The sequence below is a fragment of the Coturnix japonica genome, chromosome 6, assembly GCF_001577835.2.
Source record: "Coturnix japonica isolate 7356 chromosome 6, Coturnix japonica 2.1, whole genome shotgun sequence".
Taxonomy (NCBI): Eukaryota; Metazoa; Chordata; class Aves; order Galliformes; family Phasianidae; genus Coturnix; species Coturnix japonica.
The window spans coordinates 27887803-27903033 of NC_029521.1; the positions used below are offsets into that span (position 1 = coordinate 27887803).

The window sequence follows — 15231 nt, forward strand, 5'->3', positions numbered from 1 at the left end:
ATTGTACTGATGTCAATTAATGTTTGAGATATCTGTTGAAGTAATGTATTTTGCAGGTGTTCCATAGTGTGTAGCACGCTCACAAATAGCTCTCAGCAAAAGCAAGTTGAAATATCCCACCTACCTTCCCTGCTCCATTAACAAGTCAAAAAGCCAAAGCCCTGAAGCTGTGAAGTTGTGTTTCAAACAAGTTCTATTTCATCTGCCTTTTTATTTCAAAGCAAGTGCTTGCATCATTCACAAAGTGGGTCTATTCTCTTTGTTCCTTGTTTATTTCTCACTAGGAAACCCCTGGGTTGCTGTCCTTGGTTTCTACCTACCTACTTTGGTTTTGCTGCTGATGTCCTTGCACTGACCACGGTGCGTCCTTAGGCCTGTGCTTCGCATACTGTTGTGAGGCACAAATATAACTCGGGGCAGACGGATTTAACTTCTGTAAGTGGTTTTTGTGCATCTGTGGGATTAATGTCAGGCTTGACCACACTTCTAGCTGGTGTACTCGAGGCCACAGCTCCATCTAGTGGGATGCCAGCTGGTCTCATGCAGCTGGTTGGTTTTATTATAGGGCCATAGAAAGATTAAGTTTGGAAAAGGCAACTGAGATCATCTAGTCCAACCATCCATCCCCACCAGCCATATCCCACAGTGGCTCCACCACCTCCCTGGGCAGCCTGTGCCAATGCATTACTTCTGTTCTATATTTGATCTTCATAATTGACCATGATCCCAAGCAAGGCACGAACATCCTCACAAAGGTTTAGAGTTCCCTCTTGTGTTCAGCCATGTTTGCAGCTTAAGGTTTCTTAAAAGCATCTGTGAATGGTTTATAAATAGTTAAATAAGGCTATCGATAAAGAGAGACAACCAAGTGGCATTTGTGTTTGCATGAATTCGGGTCTGTTTTTGGGTTGTAGAGTTGAAATGGTTTTCTTTCTTTGCTGCTTCCACACGGTTCTTTCCAAAGTGCAATCGAAATGACTTTGTATGGAGGAGCTCTGGCACAGTTTGCATAAATACTGATTTCCTGGAAATTTCAGCAAGTGTTGGACACTAAATGAGGGGAATTGGGCCTCCTGGCTTGATCTGCTGTGCTGTGGAATGTCTGAATGGAAAGTGGAGCTCCTGCATCTCCGATGCTGGATACATTGCTATATGTGGCCGCAGTCAGATGTCGTTCAGTGCAGCAAAGTCACTTCTTCCATGAGGGAGATGTCTGCAGAGCTGGTAATAAAGAAAGACTAACAATTGTCTGGATTTAGTGGCTGATACACCGGGCAAGAAGCTCCTGTGTTTTCAGTACCAGAAGATATTCTTTCACAGTGCCTATTCTCCTTTATGGTAAGGGAGCTGATAATGCTTTTAAAGCTCTTTTATTGTTTTACTAGAGGTCTGTCGCTGTGAGCAGGGCATGAGATCATACGTTTGTCATTGTTACATACAGGAAAATGCAGGTGATTGAAACTGTGGTTGTCATTGGTCGAGTTGTACCCACCAGTCCAGAGCAGTGGTTTTTAGAGGCTCCAAGTGTTTATCATGGGCTCTGGGAAGCCTGGTCTAGTATTTAATGTGGAGGGAGGTTGGCATCCCTGCCTATGGCGGGGGGCGTTGGAGTTTGATGATCCTTGGGGTCCCTTCCAACCCAAGCCGTTCTATGATCACCTGTATGCCATTGAGTATTGGTTTGTGTTGTGTGTCATGGCAGGAGTCCTTTTAGCCTACAAAGTGAGAATCAAGAAACATTCATTTGAGATTCCAAGGATTTCCTCCACTGAGTTATGTTTGAGATTATTCCTGTATTATTTCCTGCTGTACCTTCTTCCACTCAGAAGATAGTAATGTGCCTTGGTGTCCTTTGCTCAGTCCCCCTCCCTTTTCTCTGGCTGTCTCTCCATTAGTACTGTTGGTGGCTGTCTGTGAAAGGAAACCAGAACTGCACTCTGTGATGACAGTTGGGCCAGGCTTTAAAGCTGAATGTCAACAAGTTGTTGTGAAGCTTTCTTCATACCAAGAGGCAGAAATGTCCTGAGGAGATCAGAAGGAGCCACAAAGTTCAATCAGTGCCAGATAAAGTTAACTGGAGGGGCTGGGATTGGTAGCATTACCTCCAGGGGAGGCTCAGGTTGGATATTAGGAAACAATTCTTCAGATAGAGTGGTGATGCAGTGGCACAGCTGCCCAGGTACTGGTGGGGTCACTATTCTTGGAGGTGTTCCAGAGCTGTGGGGATGTGACACTGAGGGACATGGGCACAGTGTGGGTGGGTTGGGGTTGGCCTGGGGGATTTGCGAGGTCTTTTCTAGCCTGAAAGATTCTATGATGGTGTGAAGGTCGGTGTCATCATTTTTCAGTAGCCACAGCACAGCGGAATCTGTTCTTAAACTCTCCTGAGGTAGGTGATAACTCAGAATTGATCAGAGGAAAAATGAGGTCAAAGCTCAATAACGGCATTGCAGCACCTCTATGTTACTAATAAAACCAGACCCATCTCGCTTCTCTGCTTCCATTCCAGCCTTTTCATCCCTTCAGCTCACATTCAATGCTTTCTTTTTCCCTCAGCTTTATACTTTCAACTACTATTTAAAGCAAGCAGCGAATCTGATCCTGTACTGGTGTTTTTGTAACACGCTCCCTTGCTTTCTTTCAAAGCCCTCTCGCATGCAGAGTGTAGGCCCCGTGATTTAGGACTAATTCCACTCATTCATCCTCTTCTTGAGCTCCAAGGTAACCTTGTATGCTTCCAGCTGGCAACTTGTGCAGCCCTTGTCCAAGAAGCAAAGTTTTCCACCGTGCTGCTGGCCTTGCAGATACTCTGTGGCTCAGAGCCCTCCCATGTGGGGCTGCTGCATTTCTTCTGTCTCCCATCTCTGGGTTAGCACAGCCCCTGTTTCCCCTCTAGTAGAACTGAGGTGATGGTACAGATGACGTCTCTGCAGAGGATGTTTTCACTGTGCTGTTCTGATGAAGTATGGGTGGTAATGGCTAACAGTCCTCATACCTGGCACCTTTGTGGGTGCTGTGGTTTAGGCTGTGGGGTCTTGCTCCATTCCCATTTCCCAAAGACCTCAAAAGCTTAGAGAGTTGAAGCAGCCTATGGGGTTGGCCATGCAACTGTGTTCCGATAGGATAAATACGTGTTTATGGGCACCTGCTCAGGTGAGACCACGAGGGGGCGAATAGAAGCCAAAAATCCCAATGCTGTAGTTGAGTAAGGGGGAAAGCTCAAGCTTAAGAACATGGGAAAAGCAGATTTGCATGGAAGTGGGTACCAGGTGCTCAGCAATGAGAGCTGAAATTAACTTTCATCAGCAGAGTTGACTTCAAGTTTATGAGTGGCTGAGCATCTGACAAGGTAAGAGTAGAGTTAGTCTGCATCGGTGTAAGTTCATGTGTCCAGCAAGGGAGAACAGTGGATAGTCTGGACTGGAACCATAGAATGTTTGAAGTTCCACACCTCTGGGTCCCCTTGATCTCCCCCTGCCCTACCCAGAGCAGGGTGCCCAGGGCCACATCCAGGTGGGTTTGGATATCTCCAAGGAGATCTTACAGCTTCTCTGGTCCCTGTGTCAGGGCTCCAGCACTGGCACAGTACAGCACAGCAGAGCTGCCCAGTGTCTAGACAGAACCAGTCAGTCGTAGCTGTCTTCTAGCTGGTGCCCATAAAGGACATCACTGTGCTGAAGCTATGATGCACATCTTAGTTCTTTTTTTGCAACGTATTTGTTTATTCTCAACTAAAGAGGTTTTATGTTTTTTATTTGTTTTGAGGAAAAGCATTTCACAAAAGAAAGGAGGATTTCAGTACATTACAAGAGCTCTGTTGGGTTTTGTTCCAGCCCTGTGAGCACTGAGGGCCATTGCAAACACTGTCACCATATGCAAGGTATATATATATATGCACCTTTGCTCAATTTGCTTTATTGTTTTCAGTGCAGAGGAGAATATTTTTAGCTATGGGATATTCCTGCAGCCACAGGTGATACCTTCCTGGCATACAGGGCTAGAGATGAGTTGCATCATCTGCACACAGCACAGTCTCTTTGAACTTAAATCAGCCCGTCCTAAGATCTCCATAGCTTTTTGACTCCCATCGCCTGCACTGTTCATTCTTTTCTGGATACTGAATGGGCTGTTAGTGACTGCCTTTGCTGCTTTACCTATGTATTATTGGCACGGACACCATACATTGTCTGCTTCCTCTTTTCAGCAGCCTATTAAGTATTTGAAGGCAGTTGTCACATCTCCCCTTTGGACTTCCATCCTCTGGAGACTAAGCACTTATTTGATTTGGTTTTTCATCTCAGGTCAGATATTCTAATGTGGCCTCATTGCCATCAGGCTGATCCAAATCCCTTCTGAAGTCAATGCCCAGCCTGGCTGGTGGACCCCACTTGCAGCTACACAGACAGAGCAGAGCTGCACCTCCCAGGGATGGCTCATCAGAGACCAGCCATGTATTAATCTGTAGGTAACAGTGAGGAGTGATGTTCTATAGGGTAGTATTTCAAAGAATCATCGAATCATCAGGGTTGGAAAATGCTGCCTGCTCCTCCACTGTGCCTCCAATGTCCTTGGCACAAAACAGGACACTAAAGGCAGCGTAATGCTGTTAGCCACTAAGTGTCATTAGAGCTCTCATTACTGGGTGGACTTGGTCTCTGGAACGTGTGCTTTTGTCTTTTAGCACTGGATTGTGTGTGCTCAGGGCTGGCTCTGTACTGTGGAAATGGGCATTCACGGGCAGTCTCACCTGAGTCAATAGAACTTTTGTATCTTTATTGCAATGTTTAAAAGAGAAGCGGAGCCTGTTATTGTATCTAAGGTTAAGCAGTTTGGGTGTAGCTGGGGGAAGGAGCTATAAATGGGCTAAGGGTTACCGGTACAGCCTTCCTGCTTTGGAGCATGTGCAAACTAGATCAGCATGCAGTGCCTTGACTTACCACTGTTATAGTGCAACTGCATGCAGTGGGGGAACATTTTTCTGCTGGAGTATTGTAGTATTTATTTCTTTTTCAGTGCTTTTTGTTAGTTCAGTGAGACCCCCTGTTACTGTTCTTAACTTTGGCTCTTGGTTTGAACCCAAACCAATTTTACTGCACAATGGGGTGGCAGCTAGAAAGTGTGCAATGGAATACATCAATGGCTATTGTATTTTTCCTTTTTTAAAGGGCAATTCTTGCATCCTTATGAGATGAGACAATGCCCTGAATCTAATGAGGGTAGAGCTGCAAGGTGCAAAGTGGGTGTGAAAGCTGAAGCCTTTCCAGCAGGCTGTGGGCCACTGGGTGTGATCCAGCTGATGAACTTGGCTGGCCTGTCCTTGGCTATACATTATGCTACAGCTGGATTTTAAGCTCTCTTCTTCGAAATAATGTTTGGCTGTTAATTATGTGAAGGCAAGCACAGCATGGAAGCATCTGGGCAGATTTCATTGCTTGCTCAGCCTACCCAAGATCATTCCTGTGTTTTCTCTTCATGCTAAAGAACAAAACCTACTGTTTGGTATCGCTATGGTTATGCTCCATTTAAGCTGGGCTTTGTAGGAGGGTATTGCATAGGCTGGATTGGCCTTTGGAAGCTTTCCAGTGTGGATTTTGAAGCATGGTGCCCTCAGAATGCACCCTCTTTGTAAAGTATGAATGGAAGGCGTCGCTTGAACTCAAAGGATTTCAGCAAATATCTTCATAATGGATTGGGGAAGTATTGAAGGCCTGATGCTGAAAAGAGATAGGTAAACAGTCAGCTGTGCTAAATATTTCCAAAGCTTTCAGGAGACTATTCATAGCAGAAGAGTTATGCAAGTAGCTTAAACACTTGCAGAGTTTCATTGTCAGTTCTGATGTTTAATTTTAACAACCTATCCTGACTCCCAGTTAAACAGTAAATAGGGCAATATATGGTACAGCAACATATAACTAAAATGGACTTTATTGTGGCAAAATTGACCAACATCTTTTCCTTGTGTACAGATTTTTTGTGTAATGCATAGTATTGAGGGGGAAAGGTGGGGGAACAAGATGGGTGTGTTTATATCGGTAGTTACCTGTCCATTCAGTAAGTCCAACACTCCTGTTGCCTCACAGAGTATAACCTGTATGGCACTCCTCATATGATGGGAGAGCACAGTTCTGCACTGGTGGAAATGATCTGCCCATTTAGCTGGAAAAAGAAGAGAATAGAAAGAGAAAGTTGACTGTACTGTACTTCGCCCTCTATCTTGCCATGGATTGTACAGGGAAACAAAAGCCAGGCGCAGCTCAGAAAGTGGGGCCATGTTGGGCTGAGCACTAGACTGGACTCTTAGGACTTTTTTTTTTTAATTAACTGAAAATGTTTTCTTTTGTGTGGATTTCAACTCTGAAAAGTACACATTCCAAAGTCAAAATGCCACAGAAAATCAGACATTCAGGGAAACATTTAGGGAGGGTTAGGCCCAGGGAGGTGATGGAGTCACCGACACAGAGGGTGTTCAAGGAACAACTGGATGTTGTGTTGAGGGACGTAGTGTAGTGGGAGCTATTGGTAATAGGTGAATGGTTGGACTGGATGATCTTTTAGGTCTTTTCCAACCTTGGTGATTCTATGATTCTATGGTTGGTTTCAATGATCTCCCAACCCCTACAGTTCTGTTGTGATACTCTTGTGGCACACAGCTTTGATTTGTATTTTAAAAGCTCTATTACTGCTACATTATTACGTTCTCATCCTTCTGGTAGAATGAGACTCTGTAGGTCACCAAAAATTTCATAGCAGGGAATACAATTGCAGCTCCAATGATACAAACACAGGGGACCTGAGCATTGGAGTAGCCTCCTCCATGGTACACTTCAATCAACTCTTACCACAGTGTTAGATGCATGGATTGTGTGAGTTTAAGGCTCAAATTTAGAGCAGCAGAGAAATTTCCTTATGGAACTTCCCATTATCCTCAATAACATAGCTGGTTTGTTTGTGGGATTCTCTGGGACCCCTCTGTTTGCATGGATGGAAAGGCTTGTTTCCTTGGCAGAAATCTCATGGCCTTGTTAAAGTTCAGCACGTGGAAGGTTGGGAGCCTTCCCTGTTCTCCCTGCAGAGCTTGTTGGATGTGTTTAAACGCTTGGAGGTCTTTCAGATGAGAATATCCCAGACTGGTAATCTTGACTTTTCCATTCTTGCTTTTTGTTTCTTCTGCTTTTTAACCTCTGAAATAAGATTAAATTCCTGCAAGAGACTCTTCTGGGCAGCACAGTGTAGACATCTACTGTGCCAGCCACCAAGTAGGAAACCTTGGGAAGCGTCTTGTACAAGTTGAGCTGAATGGCGACTCATTTAGAATGATGTAGGTAGGTTAATTTTAGCTTTCTCTACAAGCACTTTGGTGTTCAACAGTTTCCATAAGCTGGAAAGTAGCATAAATGTTGAGCAATGCACTGTAAGTGAACTGGTGCTGGGAATTGCTGTGGCATTACTAAATGGTTGATTTCTTTCTTCTGAATACTGAAGAATCACTACATATGAAAAAGGAAGCCATGAATGTGTGTCCATTCCCTGCATACTTTTCTGATACAGGCAGAAAGAACAGGTTTGGGGTGGAAAGCAGCATTCAAGAAATGGGACATTGCAGCAAACCTTCAGTTTGAAAGATCTGTAGCTTTCCCATATGGTTTGCTGGATGTGAGCACTTGCTTTAGCAAGCAGCTGAACTCCAATGCAAGATGTCCTGAGTCAACAGGTTGGTTTTTTCAAGCAAACTCCTTTAGGTTTTGCATGCCTGCCAGTTTTGTTTTGTGGTAACACACAATCTCACATATTCTTTTTCAGTGTTGCATGGTCAAAAGCTGAGCTCTGCTCTCAGAACAGCAGCTAATTGCTGATGGGTTATCAAGACTGCAGTGCAATATGTTGGGTTTATCTTTATGGTACTTTATTTTACATCCAACTTCCTCCTGCTGTGATTTCAGTACGTGCAGTAGCAAGGACAAATAAACTCTGGATCTTTTTGTTGAACAGAGGATGCTGGCATTTCAGCAGATGTAAATCAAAAGTACCTGCTATCAAACCTGAATGCTTTATGTTGGAATAGAATACTTCATGCCATACTTCATGCTCATTGCTTCTTGTCATCCCATCAGGCATCATTGAGAAGAGTCCAGTTCTGCCTTTACTCCACCCCACCAGGTCTTTATACAAATGAATGAGATCCCTCTAAGCTTTCTCTTCCCAGGCTGTAAGGTCCCAATTATCTCATTCTCTCCCTGTAGGAAAAATGCTGCATCCTTCAGATGCTCCTTAATCGTTTTAGTGTCTTCATTAGACTTCCTCTACTATGTCCATCTCTCTTACAAACCGGGTAACCCAGGACTGGAATCAGCATCCCAGGTGGGTTTCACTGCATTGGGCTTACACGGATTTTGGTAGCAGGGGGGCACAGGGGAGCCCTCCATCAGCAGAGCCCAGAAGCTGCTCCATGTTATGGGCATTCCTCAGGAATTTAGAGGAAGGAATACGACCCCATAGCCCCTTCCCAAACACAATGTTTGATCACTCCGCTGGGAGTATGGTGTTGTATTTGCTGTGGTCAGGAACAGCAAAGCTGTGAATAGCAATGTTCGTGCTTCTGTTTTCTTTATCAATACATGAATACAGTAAGTTGTATTTACCACTGTACTCCAATTGTTTGCTCATTGACTGCTTTGATAATTTCCGCCTCTGTTTCTGGACCCTGGCCTTTTGTCTTTTCTTCCTCTCTTTTAGCACTTTGAACCTTTGCAAAAAGAGGTCTTGCTGTTCCCTTTGTTTCTACACCCAAGACTTGGTTTGCTGCAGGAGGAAAGTTGGAATATACCATCAGGAATCGTGAATTATTTTAGCTGTTGTGGTTAGTTTGTTGTTTGTACCGTAATCAGAATGAACAGACAGGTAAATCTTGGGTGAAGTGCAGTGAATGAAATATTAGACCAACAAATGACCTGTTGGTAGCTGGACTGTGAGGAGGGAAAACTACAGGACTGCAATATAATGACTCCAGCTAAGAAATTAGCCAGACAAGGTGATGGGCAGTTGTTCCCAAAGCTGTCTGAAATTGCATTGAGCCTTCACACTGACCAACTGATGAAGCCATTTAGATGGAACTTTGGATTTTTCATTTGGCCATATTTCCTCCCCTTTTGATAAACTTTGTGATTCAAAAAATTGCTGACAAATTCAGCTAAAGATCATGGTGGTAGATTTGGGGAAGATGCTGCTAAATCTAAGCAACCTCAGCAGAGACTCCCATTGAGCTCCAGTTAGGGTATCTAACAACTTGCAGTAACTTATTTTTGGTACCTGACTTAATCCCAAGTGTTATGTGCTGTTTGTTGACAAACTACAAAGAAGCAAGCTTGTAATTTCAAGAGGAAACCATCAGAAATATAAATGTCGACGAGACCAGGAATCTCTGCAATGAGTTTGCTGCAATCTGCTTACTTAAGTCTTTAGGTACAAGCAGCTAATAAATAATACTGGGATGATAGGAGTAAAGAAATTAAGTTCACCAGTCTGGTTCCAAAGGTAATACTGGACCTGCTCACAAGTCAAAGATACAGTTAAGATAATTTGTAATAATGACGATAAAACAAATTTTCCAGAAACCGAAACTTTGTTCTTAATAGATTCTGTAAAGATCTGATTGTCGGAGAACATTGGATAAGAGGCCAGGCGTAACTTGGATCATGACTGTTAAACTACATTTCGTAATCATCCACTGTTTGGACAGGCTGGCCTTGGGAGCCTCACCCTTTCACAGCTGCAGGGTATAAATTCTGATGCTCTGCTTCATTGGCACCTCTTGTGCAAGATGGGTACCAACAGGATCCTGCTTTTCCTCTTAAGCGCAGCAATTCTGGATGCCACCTCAGGTAAAATGCTTAAAATCTTCTAAAACATTCTTACAAAAAGGTGGAGAATTGGGGATGGTTTACTCCTCTTCACCAATTTCATACATGTAACTCATGTGATAATGTAATCAACTTTGTTCAAACGTTATATGTAAAACAGACTGCAATTAAACAGCATTATGTTTTCTTATTAAAAACACAATCCAATCCACTTTATGATTAACTATTATTTGCATTGATGTAAATTTAGGGCAATGAACCAATCTTGTTTCAACTTTTACTGTAGTGTCCTTTAGCATAGATTAAAACAAAAAAATACTACAATGAAAATAGTAATGAAGTACTTTCTACATGGAGTTATACAAATAATAGTATGAAATTAAGGAATATGGTAAAAATAGTATGAAATTAAGCCCAAAACTTCACGTGGTACAGGATGTGCAGCTGCACCTGCACTGAGAGTAGAGGGGCAGGAATTCTTTTTGACAGTATGACCATACTTAGATTAGTGTGTGCCAAAGAACATTGATGAATTAGGCTAGTTTTCCATCCACCAGTATTCCCATATCCATTTCAACAAGCATGAAAGACACAGAAGAGAAGAAAGGGAAAGGAGTAACAAGGAAATGAGTAGCCTAATTCAGCTGAGAGTAGCAGTCCTCATGGCCTTAGAATTATGTGCTGTTAAACTGCAGTGTGAAGGGATGGTGTGTGTGTGCTGCAGTGTTTTCCCATGTGCTCTTTGTACCCTCCTTTCCCAGGTGCCTCTCTGAGCTTGGTGAATGGCCGGAACCGCTGTGAGGGGCGCGTAGAGGTCTACTACAATGGGAATTGGGGCACAGTCTGTGATGATGGCTGGGACCTCAAGGACGCCGATGTTGTGTGCAGGCAGCTGGAATGTGGCTTTGCAATTTCAGCACCAGGAAATGCCAATTTTGGACCAGGCTCCGGCACAATTTACCTGGATGATGTTCATTGCACGGGGAGTGAGTCATCCCTGTTTCAGTGCAGGAGCAATGGCTGGGGCGTGCACAACTGTAACCACTATGAGGATGCCAGTGTTGTCTGCTCAGGTACCACTGATTGCCTTTTTCAAATCCTGGTACACGCTGATTAACTGCTGCTCCTTTGCCTGGCATGGCGATGTTGTGGGGCCACATTTGCAGGCCGTGTATTGCTGTGCTCCTGTAGGAGATGTCAATGCTGAGACCCCCACGCTGTGCATTGCAGTGTGACAGGGCAGCACCACCATCCCCAGAGCTGGGAGCAAACCTGGTGCGCTCCTCCATCCCTATGTCACTCACTTGATTCTTTCTCTTCCTTCCTCCCTCAACAGAAGCACCATCTGGATACCCAACTTCCTACCCATGGAGAACTACGCGTGAGTCTGCATATTCCATATTCCCTTCCTGTCCTTTACTTTAAAGTTATAGGAGTTAACAGCCCAGCCATACAATATGAGGCCCCCTGGTGTACCAAAGGGGATGTTGTTGGGAAGCCTACATTGAAGGGATGGGCATGGTGCTGCCAGAAATGTCCCTGTGGTTGAATTTCACTTTCCCTGCAGTTATGGGGAGCACAAACTCAGGGATATGTTTTCCAAGTCTACATTCACTTACATATGCCTCACTGGAGTTTCTTATTCTCCCTCTCTCCACAGCTCCCACAGACAAAAACACAGAGGTCACCACCATTCAGAAAACTCCTTCTGGTACGTCTTCATTATTACACATTACTGTTGTCTGCACTACATTAGGGCTGTGATGCTGTCTGAGTGCTTGAGCATGGTATTTTCCACAGCATCAGAGAGTCCTCAAACATGCGGAGCTGTCAGGGACCCACAGGGACGGTAGAGTCCTTATGTGGACTCTGCACAGGGTGGCCCAAGAGATAACTCATGTGTCCAAGAGCAGTGTCCAGCTGGTTATCCAGCACTGATAGGCTGGGAGCCATGGCCACTTACTTCCCTGGGGGCCACGTCCAGCGCCCAGCCTTCCTGTCTATGCACAGCTGTTCCTGGTACCCCATCTGATCCTCCAGATACATCTTTAATGTATCAGGTATCCTTCCCAAATCCTGGTACACACTGATGAGTTGCTGCTCCTTTGCCTGGCATGGCGATGTTGTGGGGCCCCTTTTGCACGCTGTTTTCTGTTGTGCTCCCATAGGAGATGTCAAGGTTGAGACCCCCACGCTGTGCATTGCAGTGTGACAGGGCAGCACCACCATCCCCAGAGCTGGGAGCAAACCTGGTGCGCTCCTCCATCCCAATGTCAAATAGCTGGTCTTGTTAACAACCTATAACGTCACAAGTAAAGCACAGGAAAGGAAACGTGAATAACTGCAGACTCACGTGTAGTCTCCATGGTAGGACAGTTGGGTTATCCAGAAGGTTGCAGCTGTTACACGGAGGAAGATGAAAGAATTCAAGTGAGTGACATAGGGATGGAGGAGTCGCAAACCAGGTTTGCTCCCAGCTCTGGGATGGTGGTGCTTTTCCCTGTACACTGCAATGCACAGCGTGGGGGTCCTCAGCACTTGACAGTCTCCTACAGGAGCAGCAGCAATAAGACAGCTGCAAGACGTGGCCGCACACACATCGCCATGCCAGGCAAAGGAGCTAAGACATTAATCAGCGTCGTACCAGGGATTTGAAAAAGGCAATCAGTGGTACCTGAGCCAGACAAACTGGCATCCTCATAATGGTTACCCAGTTTGTGGCATCGCCCACAGCCATGTGCTCTGCACTGAAACAGGAGCGAGCGCAACATCATCACATCCCCGTACAAATGCATAATAAGAGACATTCATGCCCACAGGTAAATTGCTGCACGAAAACCTGGTACAAAATTTAGGGCAATTTCCATTGTGCTGAACACTGACAAATAGCCACGATTCCAGCTGCCTGCACACAACATCGGCGTCCCTGAAGTCCAGCCATACATCCACAGAGCCGTGCCCGACTTCCCCTCTCGTAGTATATGATCTCCAGCGCCTCACAGCGGTCCGCCCATCACCTAAGCTCAGAGAAGGCACGCTGGGAAAGGACGGGTACAAAGAGCACATGGGAAAACATCTGCAGCACACACACCACCCTCCTTCCCTTCACTCTGCAATTAAAACAGCACACAAGTCTGAGGCATGACGGACTGCTACAATCTAGCTGAAATTAGGCTCCGCACTTCCATGACTTGCTCTCCCGTTCTTCTCTTCTGTGTCTCCGCACTTAATGGAAAAGATGTGGGAGTTCTGGAGGATGGAAAACTCCATACCACTGAAACTAAGACCTGCCTTGGCCCAAGAGGTGCCAAGCCTATTTTGTGTTGCTTCTAATTTTCAAGCTCAGGCAGGCAGCCGGAAAAATTCAGTTGCAGCCTTCACTCAAGCAGATTCTGTGGCTGCAACAACAAACATCATGTATCTCTCTGATTCTGACGCTCTATCAGAATAAGATGGAGAAACAATTAGAGTATGTCCACAGAAGGGTGACAGAACATGATGGAAAAACTCAATTAGAATTCCATGATTTTATGAGGAGTGACAGAGGTCCCTTTGTCTGTTGAGCACAGACAGCACAGAGCCCAGAAGGGATGTGGTTTGCTGGAATACACGCTATCACTCAATCAGATTAGGGATCATATTGGGGAATGGCATGACTATTAAAGAACATGCAACCAAAATCACGATAGGATCAGATCGGATCACGCAGCAGCAAACAACAACAGAGCTGTGCACATAGACATAGGCACCAGGCGGCTGGCGCATGCACGGGAGCACCAGGGACCAAGTAAAGTGGAACGCCATTTGGTCCTGGGCTGCCAGTGCATGATATAACCAACTGGAACGGTTGCAAACTCTGGACATGTGAGTTATTTTCTCGGCCACCACGCTTGCAAGAGTCCCAAGACATGCAGAACTCATCTAACGTCATTCTGTGGGTTTCTAGCAGCGTCTGCAATGTTTGAGGACATCTCAGTTCACATACGGAACCGACAAAACTCGAAGCAACATGACAGACAAGCATCAGAACACTAAAGCAGTGCAGAAGAAAAACAAAGAATAATGAAAGACATACCTGAAAGGAAATGGATGGAAACGGAGCTTTCTGTGTTGTGTATGTGGGCAGCTTGGAGACAGGGAGAGAAAGAAACTCCAGTGATGGCATGTGGAGGTGAATGTAGAACTTTGGAAAACATAACTCTGTCAGCATCTGTGCCACCTACAAGGTGACATGAAAGCAAAGGTGGAGATACAAACGCCACTGATATTTATGGTCAGAACCATGCCAAATGCCGCTCAATGTAGGCTCAACACATCCCCTGGCTACACCAGGGGGCTACATATTGTATGGCTGGTCGTTAACACGCTATAAGTCCCCAGACGTAAAGCAGCAGGAAGGGAATGTGGAATACTGCAGACTCACGTGTAAAAGTTCTACCAGGGTAGGAAGTTGGGTATCCAGAAGTTGCAGCTGTCTACAGGAGGACAGATAAGAATCAATGAGTGACATTTCGGGATGGAGGAGCGCACCAACGGTTTGCTCAGCCAGCTACTGGGGATGGTGGTGCTGCCTCACTACCTATGATCAAACAACTGCTAATGCACAGAGCGTGGGGGTTCCTCATCATGTGACTCTCTCCCTACAGGAGCACTGCATATCAACGGCCTGAAAAATGTGGGCCCACAAACATCGCCATGCCCAGCAAAGGACAAGCAATTCATCCAAGTGTGTTACCCGGATTGGGGAAAGGCACAATCAATGGTACATGAGCAGACAACACTGGCATGCCTCCAGAGTGGTTATCAGTTGTGCACGCCCCCCCCCCATATGCTCCTGCACTCGAAACAGCGGATGACTCACTCCCCGTGGCAACCTGAACATCATCCAGGTAAAAGATGTGTGCCGAGCAGCCCTGGTCCAAAAATGCTGAGCATTTCCTGGTGCTGAAACCTGCAAAGCAGTCACGCCCAGCCTGCCTCGCACCACAACTCGCCGTCCTCGAGGTTCCCAGCCATCATCTACCGAGCGCGTGCCGATTCCCTCTGTCGTAGATGCTCCAACAGCCCCTCACAAGGTTACGCCCATTCACCAAGCTCAGAGAGGCACCTGGGAGAAGGAGGGTACAAAGCAGCACATGGGAAAAACACTGCAGCACACACACACCCTCCCTTCCCTTCACACTGGCAAATTAAACACAGCAACCAAGATCTGAGGCCATGAGGACTGCTACAACCTCAGCTGAATTTAGGCTCCTGCACTTCCATGACCACTGCTCTCCCGTTCTCTCTTCTGTGTATCCAGGCACTACCAATCGATAGAGGATGTGGGAGTTCTGGAGCATGGAAAGCTCCCATACTCATTGAACCTGCCTTC

The 15231-nt window shown here is 45.5% G+C and overlaps 1 protein-coding gene and 1 long non-coding RNA gene across 2 annotated transcripts in view; one reads left to right on the forward strand and one right to left on the reverse strand.

Annotated features, from left to right (window-relative positions):
- Positions 1 to 9732: 9732 nt before the first annotated feature.
- Positions 9733 to 15231, forward strand: part of LOC116653602 (deleted in malignant brain tumors 1 protein-like) — a 17337-nt gene continuing 11838 nt past the window's right edge. The window contains exons 1-3 of the mRNA XM_032445414.1: positions 9733 to 9878; positions 10619 to 10930; positions 11194 to 11238. Coding sequence (XP_032301305.1) covers positions 9818 to 9878; positions 10619 to 10930; positions 11194 to 11238 — 418 coding nt within the window. The 5' untranslated portion in view covers positions 9733 to 9817. The remainder of the gene's footprint in view (positions 9879 to 10618; positions 10931 to 11193; positions 11239 to 15231) is intronic.
- LOC107316284 overlaps positions 14932 to 15231 on the reverse strand; it is a 4032-nt gene continuing 3732 nt past the window's right edge. The window contains exon 3 of the long non-coding RNA XR_001556261.2: positions 14932 to 14964. This is a non-coding gene — a long non-coding RNA (uncharacterized LOC107316284). The remainder of the gene's footprint in view (positions 14965 to 15231) is intronic.